Raw genomic sequence first — 18661 nt, 5'->3', positions numbered from 1 at the left:
GTGCACATTTGGTTTTTATGCACTTTGAGATATGCCTGGGTAAGATGTGACCAAAATGATTATTTACCGAATTTCATTTTAAAATTTGGCCCAACTGAATTTGTAATTGAATAGCCCTGCCATAGGCTATAATTAATTAAACGTCAATCTTACCGCTCCTCCAAATCAACACTGCTCGCGGCGGTTGGTCGATTTCTTTTGCATTTGGACACCTGAGCCTCTAATGCCTTCCCTTCTAACGATTACTATCATCAATCAACAGGGTTAAAAATTCCAAATGTATCAACCTTTACAGAAAATGTCAAGCTAGCAGCTATATATACCACTTTCCCTGGTTGTACTTTCGTGCAAATGAAAGCATCTGACCGTCCCAATGATGCGGCGGCTCACCAGGATTTGTGTGCCAGATTGCCAGTCCACCCTTGGATATATGCATTTATTGAAGAAAATCATATGCATCATGAAATATAATTACAGTAATGAGGTTATCCACATCTTTATATTTCATTCTACTTTACATTAAAGGATATTTGAAACACAAAGTTTAGTTTACCAGCACAGAATACTGATTTCTATGACGACAAACTTGAACATCTTGAAAGACAGAATGCAGTTAGCTATCCAGCAACTCATTGTGCAGTAATTGTAAATGTTATGACGGCAATTCAAATATCTGTATGAAATTTACAGTGATTTTTGAACAGTTATTTGCTAGAATAAAAGGAGCGCACCGAACACAGAAACCCATATGGACACAAGAATGTCAACTCACCATGAGCTACTTTTTAAAAAATGCTTCAAGTTGTAATTTTATCCAATAACTGTCTAAATGGATAAAATCACTTAGCCAGGTGTATGTGTATGTTAACTGGTGTCTGAAACAGGCAGAAACCATGCAGTACAACATAACCACAAAGAATTAATAATTAGTTTATTTTAAAAGGAAGGAAATGTTTGGCCAATGGACTGAAACCAAAATAAGCGTACACATGTGTGGAGGTGGGAGTGGTCGAGGTGCGGCTGCGGGAGAGCGAGAGGAGGGGTCAGGAGAGCAGCGCCAGGTGAGCGATTGACAGGGCTGGCACTTGATTAGTAATCACTGTCTCCCCTTTATATACAGTAGCGAGCTGGACCTCAAATGGAGGAGATGCCAGGGAGAGGCTGCGGAGAACAGAAGGGGGAAGCTATAAGAGAGAGGGACGACGAGACGCACGAGCCACGTTCGGTTCCCCCTGACCGTAGCGTTGTATTGCCTGAGGGTTGAGCAATAAAAAGGGCTTAAACCCAGATCCCTGTGTGTGTGTGTGGTCTCTGAGAGGACTCGCGGTAGCTGGGAAATGCTACAACATGTTTAGATCAATAAAACTATGAATCAACATATGTTAGGAAAACGTAGTTTATAGTTATAGTTAATATAGTAAGATCGTGGAAAAGGATACAAATATTCAAATTTATCCTCACTGGCAAGTATTGAGTAATAATGGTGGTTCAAATGGTTTGAACTACAACATGGATACCCGACCCGGACCCATTAGAAAGAGTCTGTACCTGTCAGGACCTGATGGGCCAGGCTGGGTTCGGACAAAGCTTTAGAAATGATGTTGAGGTTTGGGCCGGGATTAGTCAGGTCAATTGACAGGAGTAGATACTGACTGGATGTAACTCCAGTTTTGTATGAATATGTGCTTAACCATAGATATAATATATATATATATATATATATATGCGAGTACAACAATGCCATTTCCTTGTCATCATCAATGTACATATCTGGAGTCAGGGTAAACAGACAAGATATAAACCTAACCTACAGTATGTCTTCTGTTTTCTTAGAAAATAGTCAAATGTCATTTTTGGTCAATTTTGACAGCCCTACTACCTCATTTTGAGACTAAGTTTGTAAAGTTTTTGTCATGATTTCGAGTTCTGGTGTGGATTCTCTCCGTGCTTGGTGTTTGGCTTTCTGCCTGTGTGTGTTTCAGATGTGTGTCGGAGGCTGGGTATGCTTCCTGGAAGGCTGGAGCTGCTGCCTCACACACCTGCAGCGAAATTCATCATCACTCCAGCTTAAATACTTCATTCGTTGCCAGATTGTTTTCGACTCTACTACATGGTAGATCTAACCTTCAAGCCTCTATTTAGATTGTTGCTTACTTGTATTTTTGCTCTTCAACCTAACCCTTTTTTCTTGGCCTCCCCAGTATTGGCGTCATCCGCAAACTACGCCTCTCAAGCCACCAAGCCTCCAGCCTACGCACCTCAACCTCAGCCTCCACTCTGAGCCAATCCACCCAAGTCTCACTCGAGCCTCGGGAGAGCCACAGCACAGCCAAAATGCCAGCCACCACAATCCTCTGCGTTCACCAGTGCTTTACCTCAAGTAACCCCTCTGCTCTTAGAGCCTCCCTGCAACTCTACCTCTGCCAGCTAACTCAAGACTTGCACTACATTCTGACTTTTTGTTAATAAAACCCTTCCCAGTCTGGTTGTCCTCTCTTGGGTCCTGCAAAGACATTTCCAATAATCACAGGGCAATCTGGCCAAGATATGGACCCAGCAGATCCAGACAACCTTCAACAAGCTCTGAGTGCACAAAGAATACTAGTCGGCTGGCATGACCAGATTCTCCGGCAGGTTATGGGTACCCTCCGCGAACTCAGCACCAACGTCAACCAGCTCAGCTTTACCAAATTCACAACCTCCGCCCTCTCCAGCTACCCCGGCATCTGTAAGTAACCAACCTTTTTCGCTCTGTCTAAAGAGCCCTTTGTTCCTCTATCTGAGCACAAGTGGCTTCTTCAGTTCTAACTAACTGGAGAGGAGTTGGCAGGCTCCCCTCCAGTAAGTGAGAACTGAAGAAGCCTCTTGGACGAGAGGTGAAACGTCTTCAAGAAACTGAAACAAGTCCAGTTGCTTACAATACAGCACCTAGATTTACCATGACCTGGATGTCTGAGAAACTTCATCAACAAGTCTCCTTAGTGTTTGATCAACAACCCTCCAGCTATCCCACTGATAAGTCACACATGGCATATATAATTCATCTTTTGAGGGGTAAGGCAGCTCAATGGGGAACAGCATTGTGGGAGAGTAGATCAGCTATCCTTGACTCCTTTTCTACTTTTGTTTGTGAAATGCGTAAGGTATTTGACCACCCAGTACAGGGCCCTGAGGCATAATCACCTGTTAGCTTTACGTCAGTCTTCCCAGTCAGCTGCATCATACTTTGTAGACTATTTTAGCCACAGAGAGTAGGTGGAATGAGCAGGCACTTACAAGGGTATTTATATGGGGGTTAAATGATGATTTGCAGGATGAGCTAGCAACTCGAGATTTATTTGAGTCCCTAGAAGATTTAATCTCTCTAGGTATTCAAGTTGACAGTAGACTCAGAGAGAGAAACAGAGAGAGAACAGTTAGGACCGGTAAGTTTGCTTCCCCCTCGCCTCAACCTCCTACCCTCCAACCCTCTGAGCTACATCCCACACCACGGCCCACAGCACACGCCAGAGCTCCCTCTGCTTGTCTTGGATGACACTGGTGAGCCAGACCCCCTCCTCTCCTAGCTCTTCTCGGCGAATCTATCTCTCTGCTTCACTCCAGTGGTCACCTGAGTCTCCTCCTTAACATCCTGGTGGACTCCGGGGCAGACAATAGCTTTATAGGCGCGGCTCTGGTTGAACAAACTAACATTCCTGTGGAGCTCCTGGAGGATCCCAAGACAGTAAATGCACTAGATGGCAAATTACTAGCCACAGTCCTACATTGTACTGTTCCCCTGACTCTGGTGATATCTGGTAATCATCAAGAACAAAGCCAGTTTTTTTGATCCCTCCTTACACATTTCCTGTCGTGCTAGGTCTCCCCTGTCTCCATAACCCTCATATTAACTGGTCCACCTCCTCCACTCCTACAGTGCCTGCCAGAACACCTGCCACCTCCTCCACTCCTACAGTGCCTGCCAGAACACCTGCCAAACATGAGAGGAGAACTGACCACAGTTCTCCTCTCATGTTTGGCAGGTGTTCTGGCAGGCCCTGGGCGCAGCATCCAGTCTGACTTCTGGATACCATCCCCAGTCCAACAGCCAACCAGAGTGGGCTAATCAGGATTTGGAGACCGCCCATCACCGTTCCTCCTAGAGTTCCCACCTGCCATGAATGTGCACACAACTACCTAACCTGCTTGGGCACAGGTATGTCTCCATTTATGGCAACGGCTTTCAGCACCCCCCTTTCCTCGTCCAGGAGGTAGACATTGCTGGTCCAAGCCCACATCGACCGGTGTCAGGAAGTCTGGTTGATCACCCGAGCTGCTCTCTCTCACTCCTCTGCCCGGAACCAACACTTGGCGGATCAACATTACTCCCCAGCTACCCTGTACCAGCCTTGACAGAAGGTTTGGCTCTCTTCCCGCGATCTACCCCTCCAAGTTAACTCACATAAGCTGGCTCCCCATAACGTTGGTCCATTTGAAGTCGTGAAAATTATTAACCCATCTGTTGTCTGTCTGAAGCTCCCAGCTTCGTTGCCTGTGCACCCTACCTTCCATGTCTCCCAGCTTAAGCCAGTCTCCTCCAGTGATCTCAGACATTTCCAATCGTCACAGTTTTCAGCTTGCCATGCTGTTGCCTCTGCATTATTCTGTGTACAATTACACAGCTAAAAAATGTGCATTGATTCAACTGACAAAATGTGAGTTGACTCAGAGTCTTCTTGACTGATGACAAGAATCATCAAATTTTATCGACCAGACCTAGAGAAATCACCAAATGTATTTCAATTCATCCTGTGAGGACACTACTGTCTGAAATGTAAAGGAAATCCATCCAATATTGAGATATTTCACTCAAAACCATAAATGTCAACTTCATGGTGGAGCTAAAGGAAAAGTCAGGGGATAACCAAAGACATTAGGATACGTCGTCTTTGAACCATAAACCACCAATGTCAACATTACGGCCCTCAAATTTGAGGGCACTTAGGTCAGCCCTCAAATGTTAGGGCCAGTCTGTGTCTCTCATTAGACTTATGATTACAATAATAGCAAAGTAATGTCGAAGTTTTGAATATTCACAGTTAATTCTCATCAGGCTTCACAGCCCAAAAAAGTTGTATTCAGGGCAGCCCTCGAAAACGTCAATGGTAAATTTGAATACAATTTAAATAATAGGGTCAATTTGGAAATGGTGCTGACAGCTCATTTTGTGTGGACTTGGTTTCATGCTCTCACTCACTTTGGTCTGTATTTCTCGCTGTTGGGAGGGGGATCTATTCTTTTGTCTATGTATGCACGTTGAAATACTGCTGTTGATTGAGACCATCCATTACATGGATTAGCGCCACCGTAATTTAGCCAAAAATAAATAAATAAATAAAAATCTGCCACTGACAGGACAGTGTTAGCTATGTTCAATTAATAATGCCAGCTTTTCCTTCGTAAAGCCCTGGGAACCAGCTATAACTTGGGGTTCCTGGCTAGTTAGAGTTAGATTTCTGTGGCTAATACGAGTAGTAGGGCACATTTCATCAATTTTCATCAATTCATCATCTTCCACAAATGCTGATAAAATTAGTATATTATCAACTTTCTTTGTTGGGTCTTTTGACATTTTCAATACATAAAACTAATTTACATTTTGCTTTTCATGTGGGCAGTATGTTTTTGGCCTACATTCAGTCAAATAAAAATGTCATTTAACAAAGAGGCAGAAATAACAGTGATTATGATAACTGTCATTATGACAGATTACTATAATAGTTTGGTTGTAATGTTCTGAGAAGACCTCAATAAACTATTTATGTAAACTAAATCTAAAATTAATGGTGTACTGTAATATTACTGTGCTGTTTATACAATTTTAAAAAAAGAAAAAGAAAACAGGTGGCAGATGTGTAAAAAAACAAAACAAAAAAAAAACCAATGTGCTGGTATGACCAGCTTAGGCAGTTGGTGGCACCTGTAGGCCTGACCTGAATACTTTGACGCTTCTACCACTGCCATGGTAATCTACGTCTAAATCCATATTCAAAGGAATTAGACATGGGGTCAGCTGCACCAAAAGAAGGAAAAAAGAAATTAAGCTGCTCTGTGGCATTTAAGTAGTCTCAAAATAAACACATAAAAAACAATGAAGCTTTGAATATTCATGGGTAATTCCCACTGAAGCTTTGAAGCCCCAAACATGGTAGTCAGGGCAGCCCTAAGCACAGGTGCGACCAGTGAGTTAAACTAGTCTTGGGCCCTGGGGTAACACGGATGTTTGTACAAAATGGCATAACATTGGACGGATCGACATTACCATTCCGCTGCTGGCGTGACTAAAAAACAAGCTGATGCAATCAGCAAAAATGAACAAAAACAGCCGAAAAACTACAGCCAAAACCAAAATATTTGATATTCAAAATGAATATGTGGCAAAGTCACACAGTTTTTGTTACAGGGTTTTTATTGGTTTTCGTACATGTGTCATCCAACCATATCTGAAGCCAAAAGACTAGATACCTGTTCTGCACGACTACACTCAAAGGTGTGGTGAAAAGCCAGTCATCATAACCTCCTCCTGGCAGCAACTGTAGTCCTGAAGTCCACCATTTTTTTTTTGTCTTTAGTGTGTCTGTAGAGTCTTTATGTGATGAATTGTGGGAAAAAAATAATAATAATGGGATAATGGCCACTCTTTCGGCCAGTGGTGTAACTGGGAAACTGAACGTGCTTTTTGTCAATGAAATAGAATATAAGATTGGGATGTTTTTGTAACTTCATCAAGATAAAGACAGTGAAACAGAAGATATATCAACGGAAAAAAAAAAAAAAAAAAAAAAAACTATTCTCAGTGTCAAATATTACAGTTTATAGACAGAGATACTGTATGTACAGGACGTGCAGATTTACAGAATGCTATATTAGCTCAACTTATCAAAAACACACAGTTGTGATATTGTGTATCAGCTGGTATGTAGAAAAAGCTTCTGTTGGAGGAAAAATCCTAAATAACAGAGCTGAACACCAGTTCTGTTCCGATCTTACCAGCAAATAGAGAACAGGGTTGCCAGCTCCAGTCTATTAAAGTAATATTTTGTAATTTTTTACCTTAAAATAACAGCTACAAAATCATTTTGTTGGTACAGTGTCTTGTAACAGCCACTCTGCCCCACTCTCACTTGTTTCTGCACTATGTAACTTCAGTGAGAGGGTAGGATCACAGCGTTACATACATGTTTACTTCAAGATACAAGTTTTCAAGACATTGGACCCTATTTACACAGTCTATAGTGCAACTTGAAACTAAAGTATAGTGCGTTAGTGTGTTTAGGGCATGTCCAAGTCCATTTTGCTAGTTTAACGATGGATAATCCGGGTGACAAGTGTGGTGCACGGTGCAAAGAGGTGGTATTTAGACTCTGTATTAGTCATGGGTGTGTTTTGGGCAGAACATAACTCAAACCAATCCGAGTGTCGTCTCCCATTCCCTTTAAGAGCCAGGTGCGCCAGGGCCTGGCACATCTTGAACAGTAGCACTCGCTTTCGCTGAGGGAAAAGGATGTGACCCTCAGCTGCTGGTCCCTCTGCCCCGCCATTACACAATCATCTGTCCCATTAACAGCTCTGTTTGATTGCATATGAAAAAATCAACTGATATTTAATCGAGGAGTAGGAGCGCTGCTGCGTCCCTCTGTGTGTGCGCGATTCTCAGTCCGTGAATCAGGCGGGATGGATAAAGTATCATCCTGATCAATAACTGGTGGGATGAGAGGAAAAATACGTCCTTAATGAGGAAAATATTAATGACATTACCTGAAGCGATCCTCCGGTGGAAACTATAAGGGTGTCTCTACATTAACATGCACATTTGCGCACGAGGAACCGCTGATAAACTTCATTGATTATTTAAAACTCCTGACTCCTTCCCTCTTTTTTTTGTAGTTTATAACTACAACTTTTATGTTGATGAAGGTTCTCAGTCATCCAGGTAGAGCTGTGCGATATAAAAATGTGTACCGTTGGATATAACCAGCTGTTTATATCGTAATTTTAACGTGTAGGCTACTTGTTTAGCAACGTCGGAATGACCGTTGGATATCCAAATTTTGAGTTCAAAACAAGTTCATTGTATGAAGGCGATGTAACTGCAGCAACGCTACTGCTTTGTGGTAGCATTTTTACGTCACCCGCAAGGACTCGTTTACGGCACCGGTCGCCCGGGAGTAAACAGAGGCAAAGCAGCATGGCAGAGATGGAGGAGAGCGCAATGGAAGACGAAAATAACGTTACTAGTAATGTTACATCAGACGGGGATACAGAAGCAGAACCCAGCTGCAAGGCCTACTGGCTGTCCTACCTGGTAAAAGATCTTTATTTTTTTATATTTACATAAAAGCTTTGAATAGTTTTTGTTTACAAATTCTTATTTGTTGTGACAGTCCTGCAAAAAGTCACGAATAAAAGGAGAAAGTGCCATTCATTTGCCTTTCATTCACATGGTTATCAAAAATAGTGCTAAGATGTGATTGATTTGAATATATATATATATATAAATAATTCTAAGAAAAAATACTATATTGGGATATATATCGTTATCGGGATATAAAATTAGCTATATCAAGATATAAAATTTTGTCCATATCGCACAGCACTACATCCAGGTCATGGTAATTCTTAGTGCTGTATCGTAGGCAACTGGGCTTGTCTCAATTTCATGAAGATGTTTCACCTCTCATCCAAGAGGCTTCTTCAGTTCTAACTGACTGGAGGGGAGTTTGCAGGCTTTCAAACTCTGTGTGGGAGTGTCCTTACAGAGTCATTAGGGCCACTTGTGGGTCGTTGACCCAACCAGCCAACCGGCCCTCCAGTTAGTTAGTTTACCGAAGAAGCCTCTTGGATGAGAGGTGAAACGTCTTCAAGAAACTGAAACAAGTCCAGTTGCCTACAATACAGCACTTACAGAACTACAGCTTTTAGTTTTGTTGGTTAAATAAGCCATGATATTTGTTACAGTGACATTAGTATATTCATGGAAATGTTTAAAATAACTGAAAGCAGCCTCTTAAATCATAAAATCAGAGTTTATGAACGGTGTGAACCTGCCTGTGTAGGTGCATCTAATGCGTCCTTTAAATAGCAGGAAACAGACTGCACTTTTGACTTTTGACCAGCTTTTTGTTGGTCTATGGCTCTAGTTCATTCATGCTGCGGTTTTGCGCACCTCCTCCACCTCCACCTCCCCATCACTGCCCAGTATTCGCAGATTCACCAGCTTCATCGTTTCATCAGCCTTTCTGTCTCAGAAGAGTCATCAACAACCACCACCACCACCGGTAGCTGGTAGGGCTTCACAATAAAATTGCAAAATAATTGAAATCGCAATATGACTATGTGCAATATCCAAATCGCAAGAACTGCAATTATTTTATAAAGGTAAAATATGTCACAAAACAGTGTTTTAATGAAATTTTGTAGTGCTGCGAGATGCTCTGGCCTACAAAGCTTGTTCTCCAGATGTAATAAAACATGTTTGTTTGGCAGAGACCGGGAGAAATGCCACATCATCATGATTTTACTAGTTTTTCAATGACATTGAAAATAGTAATGTAAAATGTAATCATCCATATTAATCATGAATTATATCTCAGTATCTGTCAAAAATAATCGCAATATCACTTTTTCACCATATCATGCAGCTCTGGTGGCTGGACTCATGGGGGGATTCTTCTTGCTGCTGCCGAATAATCAATATTCACTGAATTTACTTTACTTTTTAACCTCAAACATACACTAAGTTTTATCATGCAAGCACCATGGCTGAATGGATGGTTTACTGCTTTGGTCCAGATTTAAATATCTAAACTGCTATTGGATGGACAGCTAAGCAATTCTGTACAGACTAGGGGTGTCACGATTTCGATTTTTTATCGAAATCGATCGAAATTACGTCACGATCTCGAGCATCGAAGTCAAAGAGAGGATCGACGATCCCCCCCCTCCCCGTGTACAAAGCTACGCACACTACGCAAAGTTACGCAAATGACGCAGCACATTGTAGCCGACGCCGCTAGTTACCTATCCTGCAGGTTATGACACGATGGCGAGTGCAGATAAAGGAGGAGACGCGGCACCGGAGCTTGAAGCAGCTCCTGCTTCTCTTAAATCACATGTATGGAAATACTTTGCGTTCCCGGTGAGTTATGTCGACGACGTTCGCGTTGTTGACAAGAAGACCACAGTGTGTAAGATATGCTATGCGCGTGTACCATACCCGGCCACGGGAAACACTACGAACATGGCAGGACACATTCGCCGGCATCACAAAGATGTAGATTTGACAGCTGGGAAAGCACCATCACTGGTCCAGCCAACTATTCAATCCTCGTTTGCAATAAAACTTCCACAGACCTCAGCTCGCGCAAAAGCTATAACTAGCGCTATAGGGCTATTTATAGCAGCAGACCTGCAGCCTTACTCGGTGGTGGAAAACACGGGATTTAAACATTTAATTAGCGTACTTGAGCCACGCTACAGTATGCCCAGCAGGTCGCATCTTACAACAAAAGTGGTTCCCTCCATGTATGAAGACGTTAAAGAAAAAGTTGTGAGGGGTCTGAGCAATGCAGAGTTAGTTGCCTTAACAACAGATGGCTGGACCTCAAGAGCAACTGAGAGTTACATCACCGTCACAGCGCACTACGTCAATAAAGATTGGGAGATTGAAAGTCCAGTCCTTCAAACTCGCCCCATCTATGAAGCACACACAAGCAGGGGTGAAAGTAAGCCGGTACGGTCCGGTACTGCGTACCACTAAAAGATTCAGTGGCGGTACGCAGTACCAGGAAGAGGGGGGGAGAGCGGCTGCCTGCTGAAGCCCTCATTCAGAACCAGTCACGGCCGCACTTTGGGTCAGAAAATAGATCCGCTAGCAATATGCAGTCTTGAACACTACTATGTCTGTTTATAAATTGCTTTTAACTCATTCCGAATTGTTTCTGAACTGTCTGTGCTGAGTCCATGCTGGACGGAGCCTTGGCCGTACATCTCCCTCTCTTCCTCACGGCTCTTGCCCTGCTTCTCTCCCCCTCCCCTCGGAGAGAGCCCGGTGGGCTCCTCTGCGCCCAGCCTTCGAAACGTGCACTACGTTTAAAGTCTTTCCGTTCGTTGTAAAATGTCCCAATTAAAATCAGTAGGAGAGTAAACAGTTGTGTTTCATGTTATTATATTCAATTTCAACGACACAGAACAACTCGAAAAAAAATTGCTTATGAGCGAACGACCAGATTTCGCTCAGCAGTACGTGAATGCGCATGCGCGTCTACTTCCGAAACAGAGCGGTTGCTATGGGGATGGCCTCTGTGGAAAATCTTTTAGGTGATGTATTTTGATGAGGGGTAGATCCACTTTGAGTTTTTGCTCATGACCATCTATTCTTAATCATTTATGTGATACTTAGTATGTCAGAAAGTCCAAAGACAGAGACTTGTTAACTGTTCAGGTATGAAATGAGGATGTTGAAAATGTTTCAAGTTATGAAATTTTCACATAAGCCTGTTAAAAGAGACACTTTAAAATGTTCCAATTTTTATGTTTATTGAATATCAGTCGTGTTCACGGCAGAAAGTATTCTGGATGTTTATCAATGTTTCATACATGCCAGCACCTTAATAATTAAAATAAATATTTTATCATATTGTCAAGTGTTTCTAATGTCTGCCTACTCCACACAGGTAGCCTACAGTAAAATATTGAAATGTTTTTATTTGTTTGGGTTTTGACTTTGCTGTTTTTAAAATGCATGAAGCGAGAGAGAGAACAATATGAGGCAATGAAGGTTTTGGTAATAGTACCGGCAAGAATTTAAATCTACTTTCACCCCTGCACACAAGTGATAATCTGGCAGAAGTGCTAAAGGAAGCGGTACTAGAATGGAAACTGGACAGACAAATTACAACCATCCCTGCCTAATGTGATACATTATGGAAATTGCATCACTTACATGTAGCCCAACTTTTGAAATAAGATTTACTGTACAAAATTTGATGAATAAAACCAATGATCGTAGACTAGACTAGTCTGAAAATAGCATAGGCGTCTGTGCTGTAAGAAAAAGAAAAAAATCGAGAATCGAATCGAATCATGACCCTAAAATCGAAAATCAAATCGAATCGAGGATTTGGAGAATCGTGACACCCCTAGTACAGACCATTATAAACCCCAGAGGGTGAATCACATTCAGTGATCCCCTGACTTCCCCTCTCTCTTTTTAGTGCCAGTTAGCAAATGTTAGCATATTAACATGCTATACCTGCTGAACATCCACATGTTAGCATTGTCGTTCAGAGCATGTAGTGTGCTGATGTTAGCATTCAGCTCAAAGCACCACTGTGCCCAAGCACAGCCTCATTTAGCTGCTACCATATCTGTAGTGTTTTAAGGGCTATCCACACCCAGAACAATCACAATAGTGATAGATATAACGATAACGAGTGAGCATTCACACTAATGAATGATAACTTTCTGAAACAGTGACACCAAGAACACGCTGCTCGCTCAAGCTATGGTTACTTATGAAAAAGGATATTGATGACCTGTTACTGCTGTACGTTTTACAGAGAAACAAATAAACAGACAGAGAAACCCAGAAGTATACGGCTTTACCTAATTCTTCAAAGATGATAGGGATTAACATCAATTATAATGGTGATCGTCAAAGAGGATGTTGGTAAAGACAAAAGAAACTTCAGAGACCCCATCCATGCCAAAGACCATTTGGCAGTGTGTCTCAGCTAAAATTACTTTTTGTAATGTGTTATTTGCAGCCTAATATTATGTTATATAAGCATTTAATAAGTTGTATAAATAACCAAGACTAGTTATTAGGGTGGACAATCTTAAACATGTTTCATGAATGCCATCAATTAGCTTACATAAAAAGCACTCCTGCAACATTATTTTGTAAAAAAATGTCCCCTTATTTCGAGAGCTTTACATGTTACAATCCCTGGAAATTTATGTAAAATTATCCAAAAACACATCACTCATCTTGGCGCTGGTGTGTAAGTGGCTCAGAAGAGAGGGGATGGAAGAGGGAGTGGGTCTCCTGTCTATGAAATCACTCATTGGCTGTTGTACACCACAGGGTGGGCATATATGTTCCTGATGGTCAAATGAGGTGTTAATCCATAGTTCAAAAGGTCAGCAGCTAGCTTACTTAACTCGGTATTGCAATTTAATGGCATTTCTGTTTACAAAATTGCTGTTTTTTGAGTGATAAAAGCATGAAAAAGCATTCGTGATCGCAGTTTGTTTCGCTATTTTTCAACATTTATCCACGGAAATCTGTGTTTTGGAATAAATATTTTACTGAATTGGCTCTTCTGACATATGGGAATAAGAGAAGATAGCTCTATTTTGATACACTACTGAAACACCCTGATGCTCCATCAGTGAGTTAAACACATGTTTGTCAGCTAGTTTGTTTGTTTGTTGATTATATCTGCCTGATGTAGTTTTATCTTGAAATGGTTTTCATGAACCAAATCACAAGAATTTAAGCTTTCTAATGATGTATGTTATGACTATACACTTGAGGTGTTAGCCTATTTGCTTAACTGTGTTTGTATTGTTTGGTGAACAACTGCATAGTAACAGTTAACAGTTGTGTTGCCTATACAACATCAGCAGTTTCAGGTCTTAAGGGAGCCTTGAAATCACTGAATTGCAAGAGAAAACCCAGTGGACACACATTCCTTGCATTGTAAAACTGTGTGTGCATAAGCCTATGGTGAGTAGCCTACATAGGGCTCGACTTTCATTGTTTAAAAATGAGATAAAAGTGATGAAATTTAAAAAAAACTTTTATTACTCTGTAGTTAAGAGGCAGGGTTGTGAGTAGAAGCTACACTGATTGTGATTTGGTCTTTATTTTTGTCTTGTCTTAGTTGGAAGCAGTTGTGAAAAGACCTGAGTGAGATGGAGGAGGAAACTGGGCATGATAATGGATGAAGGAGGTGTGAAGAAGTGTGAAGGTATGATATTGACACAGTGATATATTGTTAGCTGTGATCTACACTGAGTGAAAGGTTGAAGCTTTTCCCGTAATACTAAATTGATTACTCTGCATACATTAAGTTTGATTTTAAAAATAGAACTGTGAATAATTTAAAAATGTAAACTTTGATTCCAGTTTGCTTATTTATTTGTGACATGGGGTAATCTTTGACACTTGATACTCCCCTTGTGAATGCCACTATGCAGTTGGCTTGTAACTTGGATGGCACCGTCTGAACCATTTATGTTTACACCACAGACACCACAGCACAAATCACAACACTACAGAATAGCTGAGGTTTGCTAAACTGTCTGCTCATTAAAATCAGGGCTTAAAACATTACTGTATACCGTGGCTTTCAAATAATTAGATATATCTTCTTTTCTTCTTTTTAGTCTGTCACTTTTTTATTTAGCTTTTTGTTTTATTGTCTTTAAAATGCATTTTCTTAATGTCTTATTTTTACTGCATTTCTGTCTCTGAAAAGAACTTTGAATTGCCTTGTGTCTGGATGGTGCTCTGCTATATAAGTAACTTGTTTTGCCTCGCCTTAAAACTGTCACAGAATACAATTTAAGTTGGATAAACCAATTTGCATATGATATTTAAAACTGCAAAGGATACACATTAGAGCTGCAGCAATTGATCCATTATTTGATAGCTTTTTTAATCAGTCAATCGACCTAAGAAAATGAATCATCAACTATTTAACAAATGATTAGTCTGTCTGTCTAGTAATTAAATATTTTAAGGTTTTAGACAGTTGGTCAGACAGAGGGAGACCTTTAATAATATCACCTTTGGCATGAGGAGATTGCGATGGCCACTTTTTCTCTTTTTTCTATTTTAATGACTTAATGGTAAATTAAGTTAATCATCAGCAGATTGATCTATAATGAACACAATGGTTAGTTACAGCCCTAATACACATAGGCTATATTATAACATATTAGAGTCTTGGTACTTAACCCAACAGTATTGTCTTGGCACTATAATGAACTGAATTGGATTAATTTTGACTAATGATATTTAGTGTTTGGTGAAATGATACAGATTTTGGCAACAATTCCCGGGAAAAACCAAGATCTCAATTCCCAGTATTCGACAGTCAGCTGGCTAGTGAGGTTCACTTAACGTAAATAGGTCTGTGAAGGTACTAAGTCTGAACAACATTCATATTTATCTGATGTTCATACATTTGTTTTTGAGTTAGTGCTCAAAGACAATTTCAAACAGGAGTTTGTAACAAATGTTATGAATGCTGGTGTGACTTTAATGTTCGGCTTCCTCCAGTAACCAACCAGGGCAGCATCTTGGATCAGGGCTACAGTCAAACCAGAAACCAACAGTGGGCTGTAACTCTGGCCAGCTCTTCAAAATATGGCTGCTTCGTCCCTGACTGCTGTTGCAGTAGCCAATTTCTTCCTTTTCTAAGTAAACTTAATCAGAATGATGGTTTCCACAAAAATTGTTACCATGATCTCTAAGTGAACGGATGGTTTATGGTTTCCTGCCGTTCAGTCTGAAGGGATCAGAGCAGATCAAGCTCTGCTCCATTAACAAACTGTTTCATTCCCCATGTAGATAATAAACAAGAAGAGAATAAGGGTACCACAATAAGTGCTACTGAACAGGTAATAAGGCCCTTCTGAGTCGTTAAAAGATAGTTATTAACATTATTATGTATCAGTTAGGCTACATAAGTATTGATTTAATAGCACTATATATGTGAGATTAATTTATAAGACAATTAAGCAGTTATAAGAAAGTTGTTAACTGTTCAAAGACTGCTTAAGAACGGTAATAAAAGCCTTATGCGTTTTATACAATTGTTTATATACCATTCCAAACACATTTATTGAGTTTAGCTAAATCAGAACTCAGACTACAGGAATTTCGGGCCAATTTAATACTGATTCGCCCCTCCTGACAATCAAAGGAGAAATCTTGGTCGGCCCAAATGTTCAACCCAGATTGTCTTGTAATGTGAGGGGTCTACAGAGCCAATCTTAAGCCTCCTAGCATCCTCATGTTACTTAGCATACTACTGTTGACATAAAAAAAATCTCACTTTCCATTCTCGCTTAAGAATAAACAACTTTTTTTGCGTCTCCCCAAACATTTTCTCTACCAGACTCTTTTCTTCTGCTTTTGTTTTTCTCAGTGCAAAATATTAAAGTTACAACAGCAACTTGTTGTGCCGGTCTCCATTTGTGTACATTATTTTCAAATATTGTACTGTGAGAGAAGAACATCTGTGAGCATTCTCCTTATGTGCGTAATGCAACCTGATTTCAAAATCAGTTTTTCAGGATTTTATGACTCCTGTAGTCTGAGCCCAGCCTAACTTACTCATTTTGTTGTTGTTAACTTTTACGAAGCTTTTTTGTTCCTTAAGTAAGATTAACACATACTTTATCATGCATTTACTAGGAGCTAAGGTTAGCACTTAACCATGCTTTTTTGTAGCTAAAATGGCTGTTAGGATTAATTAATTCTATAACATAGAAATGTTAATAAGCATCTTACAATGACCTATATAAGGGCCTTATTACCCATTACCTCACACTTACTATAAGAAGCTTAATATAAATCATTACCATTTGTTTTTGTAATTGTCCAAGTTTTGAGATATCGCTAAGAATTCTGCCTCAACTCTGATAAAATGGATATGTGGTGCTTGCAGCACTGAAATGTCACATTTGAACATTTATACTGAAAGAGTAACTGCACCCAGTTTCACGATCCTGATTGGGCTATCAACTCATGGTGACACTTTCCACACCCTGTGCAGCAGAGATGTATTGTTGCACCATAAAACAATATGACATCACAGCTTGGTATGGTTAAAACCACAACTGACGAAGCCTTACCATTTTAAGTGTTTTAGGTTTTAGGTCTTGTTGTAGATATGACCACACCCACCTGTGATGTAGCATGGTACTAAAGTACAACTCTGCATCACTGCTAGACAGGGTGTGGAAAAACTTACCCATGACCTGGCAGTGCAAGAAGGATTATTAGACTGCCTGTATTATTAAGCTACAGGCACATTAGCTTTCTGCTCAGCTTAACTGCCCCATGCTCAGCCCCAAAATGAATACAATGTTACAGTTCTGATGTCGATAACCAATAAAAAGAATAATAATGGTAATCAGACACTGTAAACATTGCTGTCTGATGTCTTTGAAACAAGATGATGGCATGCCTCAGTTTATGGCGATATAAAAAAGAGAAAAACAGCAAACCCTCAATTTTGAGAAGCTGAAACCAAAGAATGTTTGGAGTTTTTAGTAGTAATAGTAATAATAGTATTTTCTTTTGATAAACTAATTCATTAAAAGATTATATATATGTGTATATATATATATATATATATATATATATATATATATATATATATATATATATATATATATAAACATATATTAATATATAAACATATATTAATATATAAATTTGGAATACATTTTCAGTTTGCAGATCTGATGCTTCAAATGATGCCTGTAAGTGACACTGGTGCAGGAGGCACTTAAAATAATTTTATTAGTCTATTACACTATTTGACATTTTTGCCTTAAAAATGATTAAAACAACTAATTGATGAAGCAACTACTACATTTTCTGTCAATTAATTGACATCAATGACTTAAATGTGTTATATTTGTTTACTGTCTACTCATTTTGTCTCGTGTTTATTTTCTTATCGCCTGTCTATGTCTTATGCAAAGCACTTTAAATTGCCTTATTGGCCGATAAATACCAACAAGCCTAACAAACGTGTGAAATAGGCTGTAAACCTCAGACTGTGCACAGGAGGAAAAATGGTCGAAGGAAAAATAAATCACAACAGAAAATGATCTGGAATGCTTAAGTAAGACCAACCTAAATAATTAGCTTGAGCTGAATTTTATACAACGTTGTCTGTGTACGAGTTGGTCAGTCATTTCAATTAATTAGGCTTAGTTAAAGTCAATTAAATAATTAATTAGCGGGGTAATTAGCGAACACACTGACAGTAACTCACCCAGCAGTCCTTCGAACTGCTCGATGGCCAGCACTGCGTTGTCCTGCGTGCTGTGGTGGAGGTGGTTCGGCATCTTGGTCATGTTCCACGGCATGGACCGGCACAGAGGGATCCGCACCGACTCACAGGACGCCGCCCGGACAACAACCGGCCACAGCGCACAGGACACGGCCAGCAGAGACACGGAGAGTCCCGGGGAGAGCATAACGGTCGGTTCAGAGAGAGGACACTGAAGTCACGGCAGCGCTGTTGGTGAAGTGTCGGTCATTCACATTAAGTGAAATCCAAATAATGACGTGATTTTGCTGCTGATTAGTGCTCTTCTTCTTCTACTGCTGCTTCTGCTGTCCCGTCTGCGGGCAGCTCGAGGAAGCGGGAGGGGTCAGCTGCTTTCTTATTCAGACTTCCACCTCCTCCTCTTCCTATATCCCTCCATCTCTACAACTCCCCTCCTCTGCATTTCTCATCTAACCTCTTTCCTCTCCTCCTCCTCCTCCTCCTCCTCCTCCGCCTCTTCTTTTTTTGCTCTCCCTTCGGCTCTCATTTTTTTCTCTCCCCTCCCTCATCTCTTCGCCTCTTCTCTTATCCTCCATGCT

At 40.5% G+C, this 18661-nt stretch overlaps 1 protein-coding gene across 1 annotated transcript in view; it reads right to left on the bottom strand.

The window, feature by feature from the left end:
• The window catches only part of frzb (frizzled related protein), a 54425-nt gene extending 36029 nt beyond the window's left edge, over nt 1-18396 (bottom strand). Inside the window, exon 1 of the mRNA XM_073473056.1 lies at nt 18066-18396. Coding sequence (XP_073329157.1) covers nt 18066-18270 — 205 coding nt within the window. The 5' untranslated portion in view covers nt 18271-18396. The remainder of the gene's footprint in view (nt 1-18065) is intronic.
• Between the last annotated feature and the right edge of the window lie 265 nt (nt 18397-18661).

Source organism: Pagrus major, chromosome 9 (genome assembly GCF_040436345.1).
Source record: "Pagrus major chromosome 9, Pma_NU_1.0".
NCBI lineage: Eukaryota > Metazoa > Chordata > Actinopteri > Spariformes > Sparidae > Pagrus > Pagrus major.
Note: the sequence above shows the minus strand (reverse complement) of the source record. Positions and strands in the feature narration are given on the sequence as shown.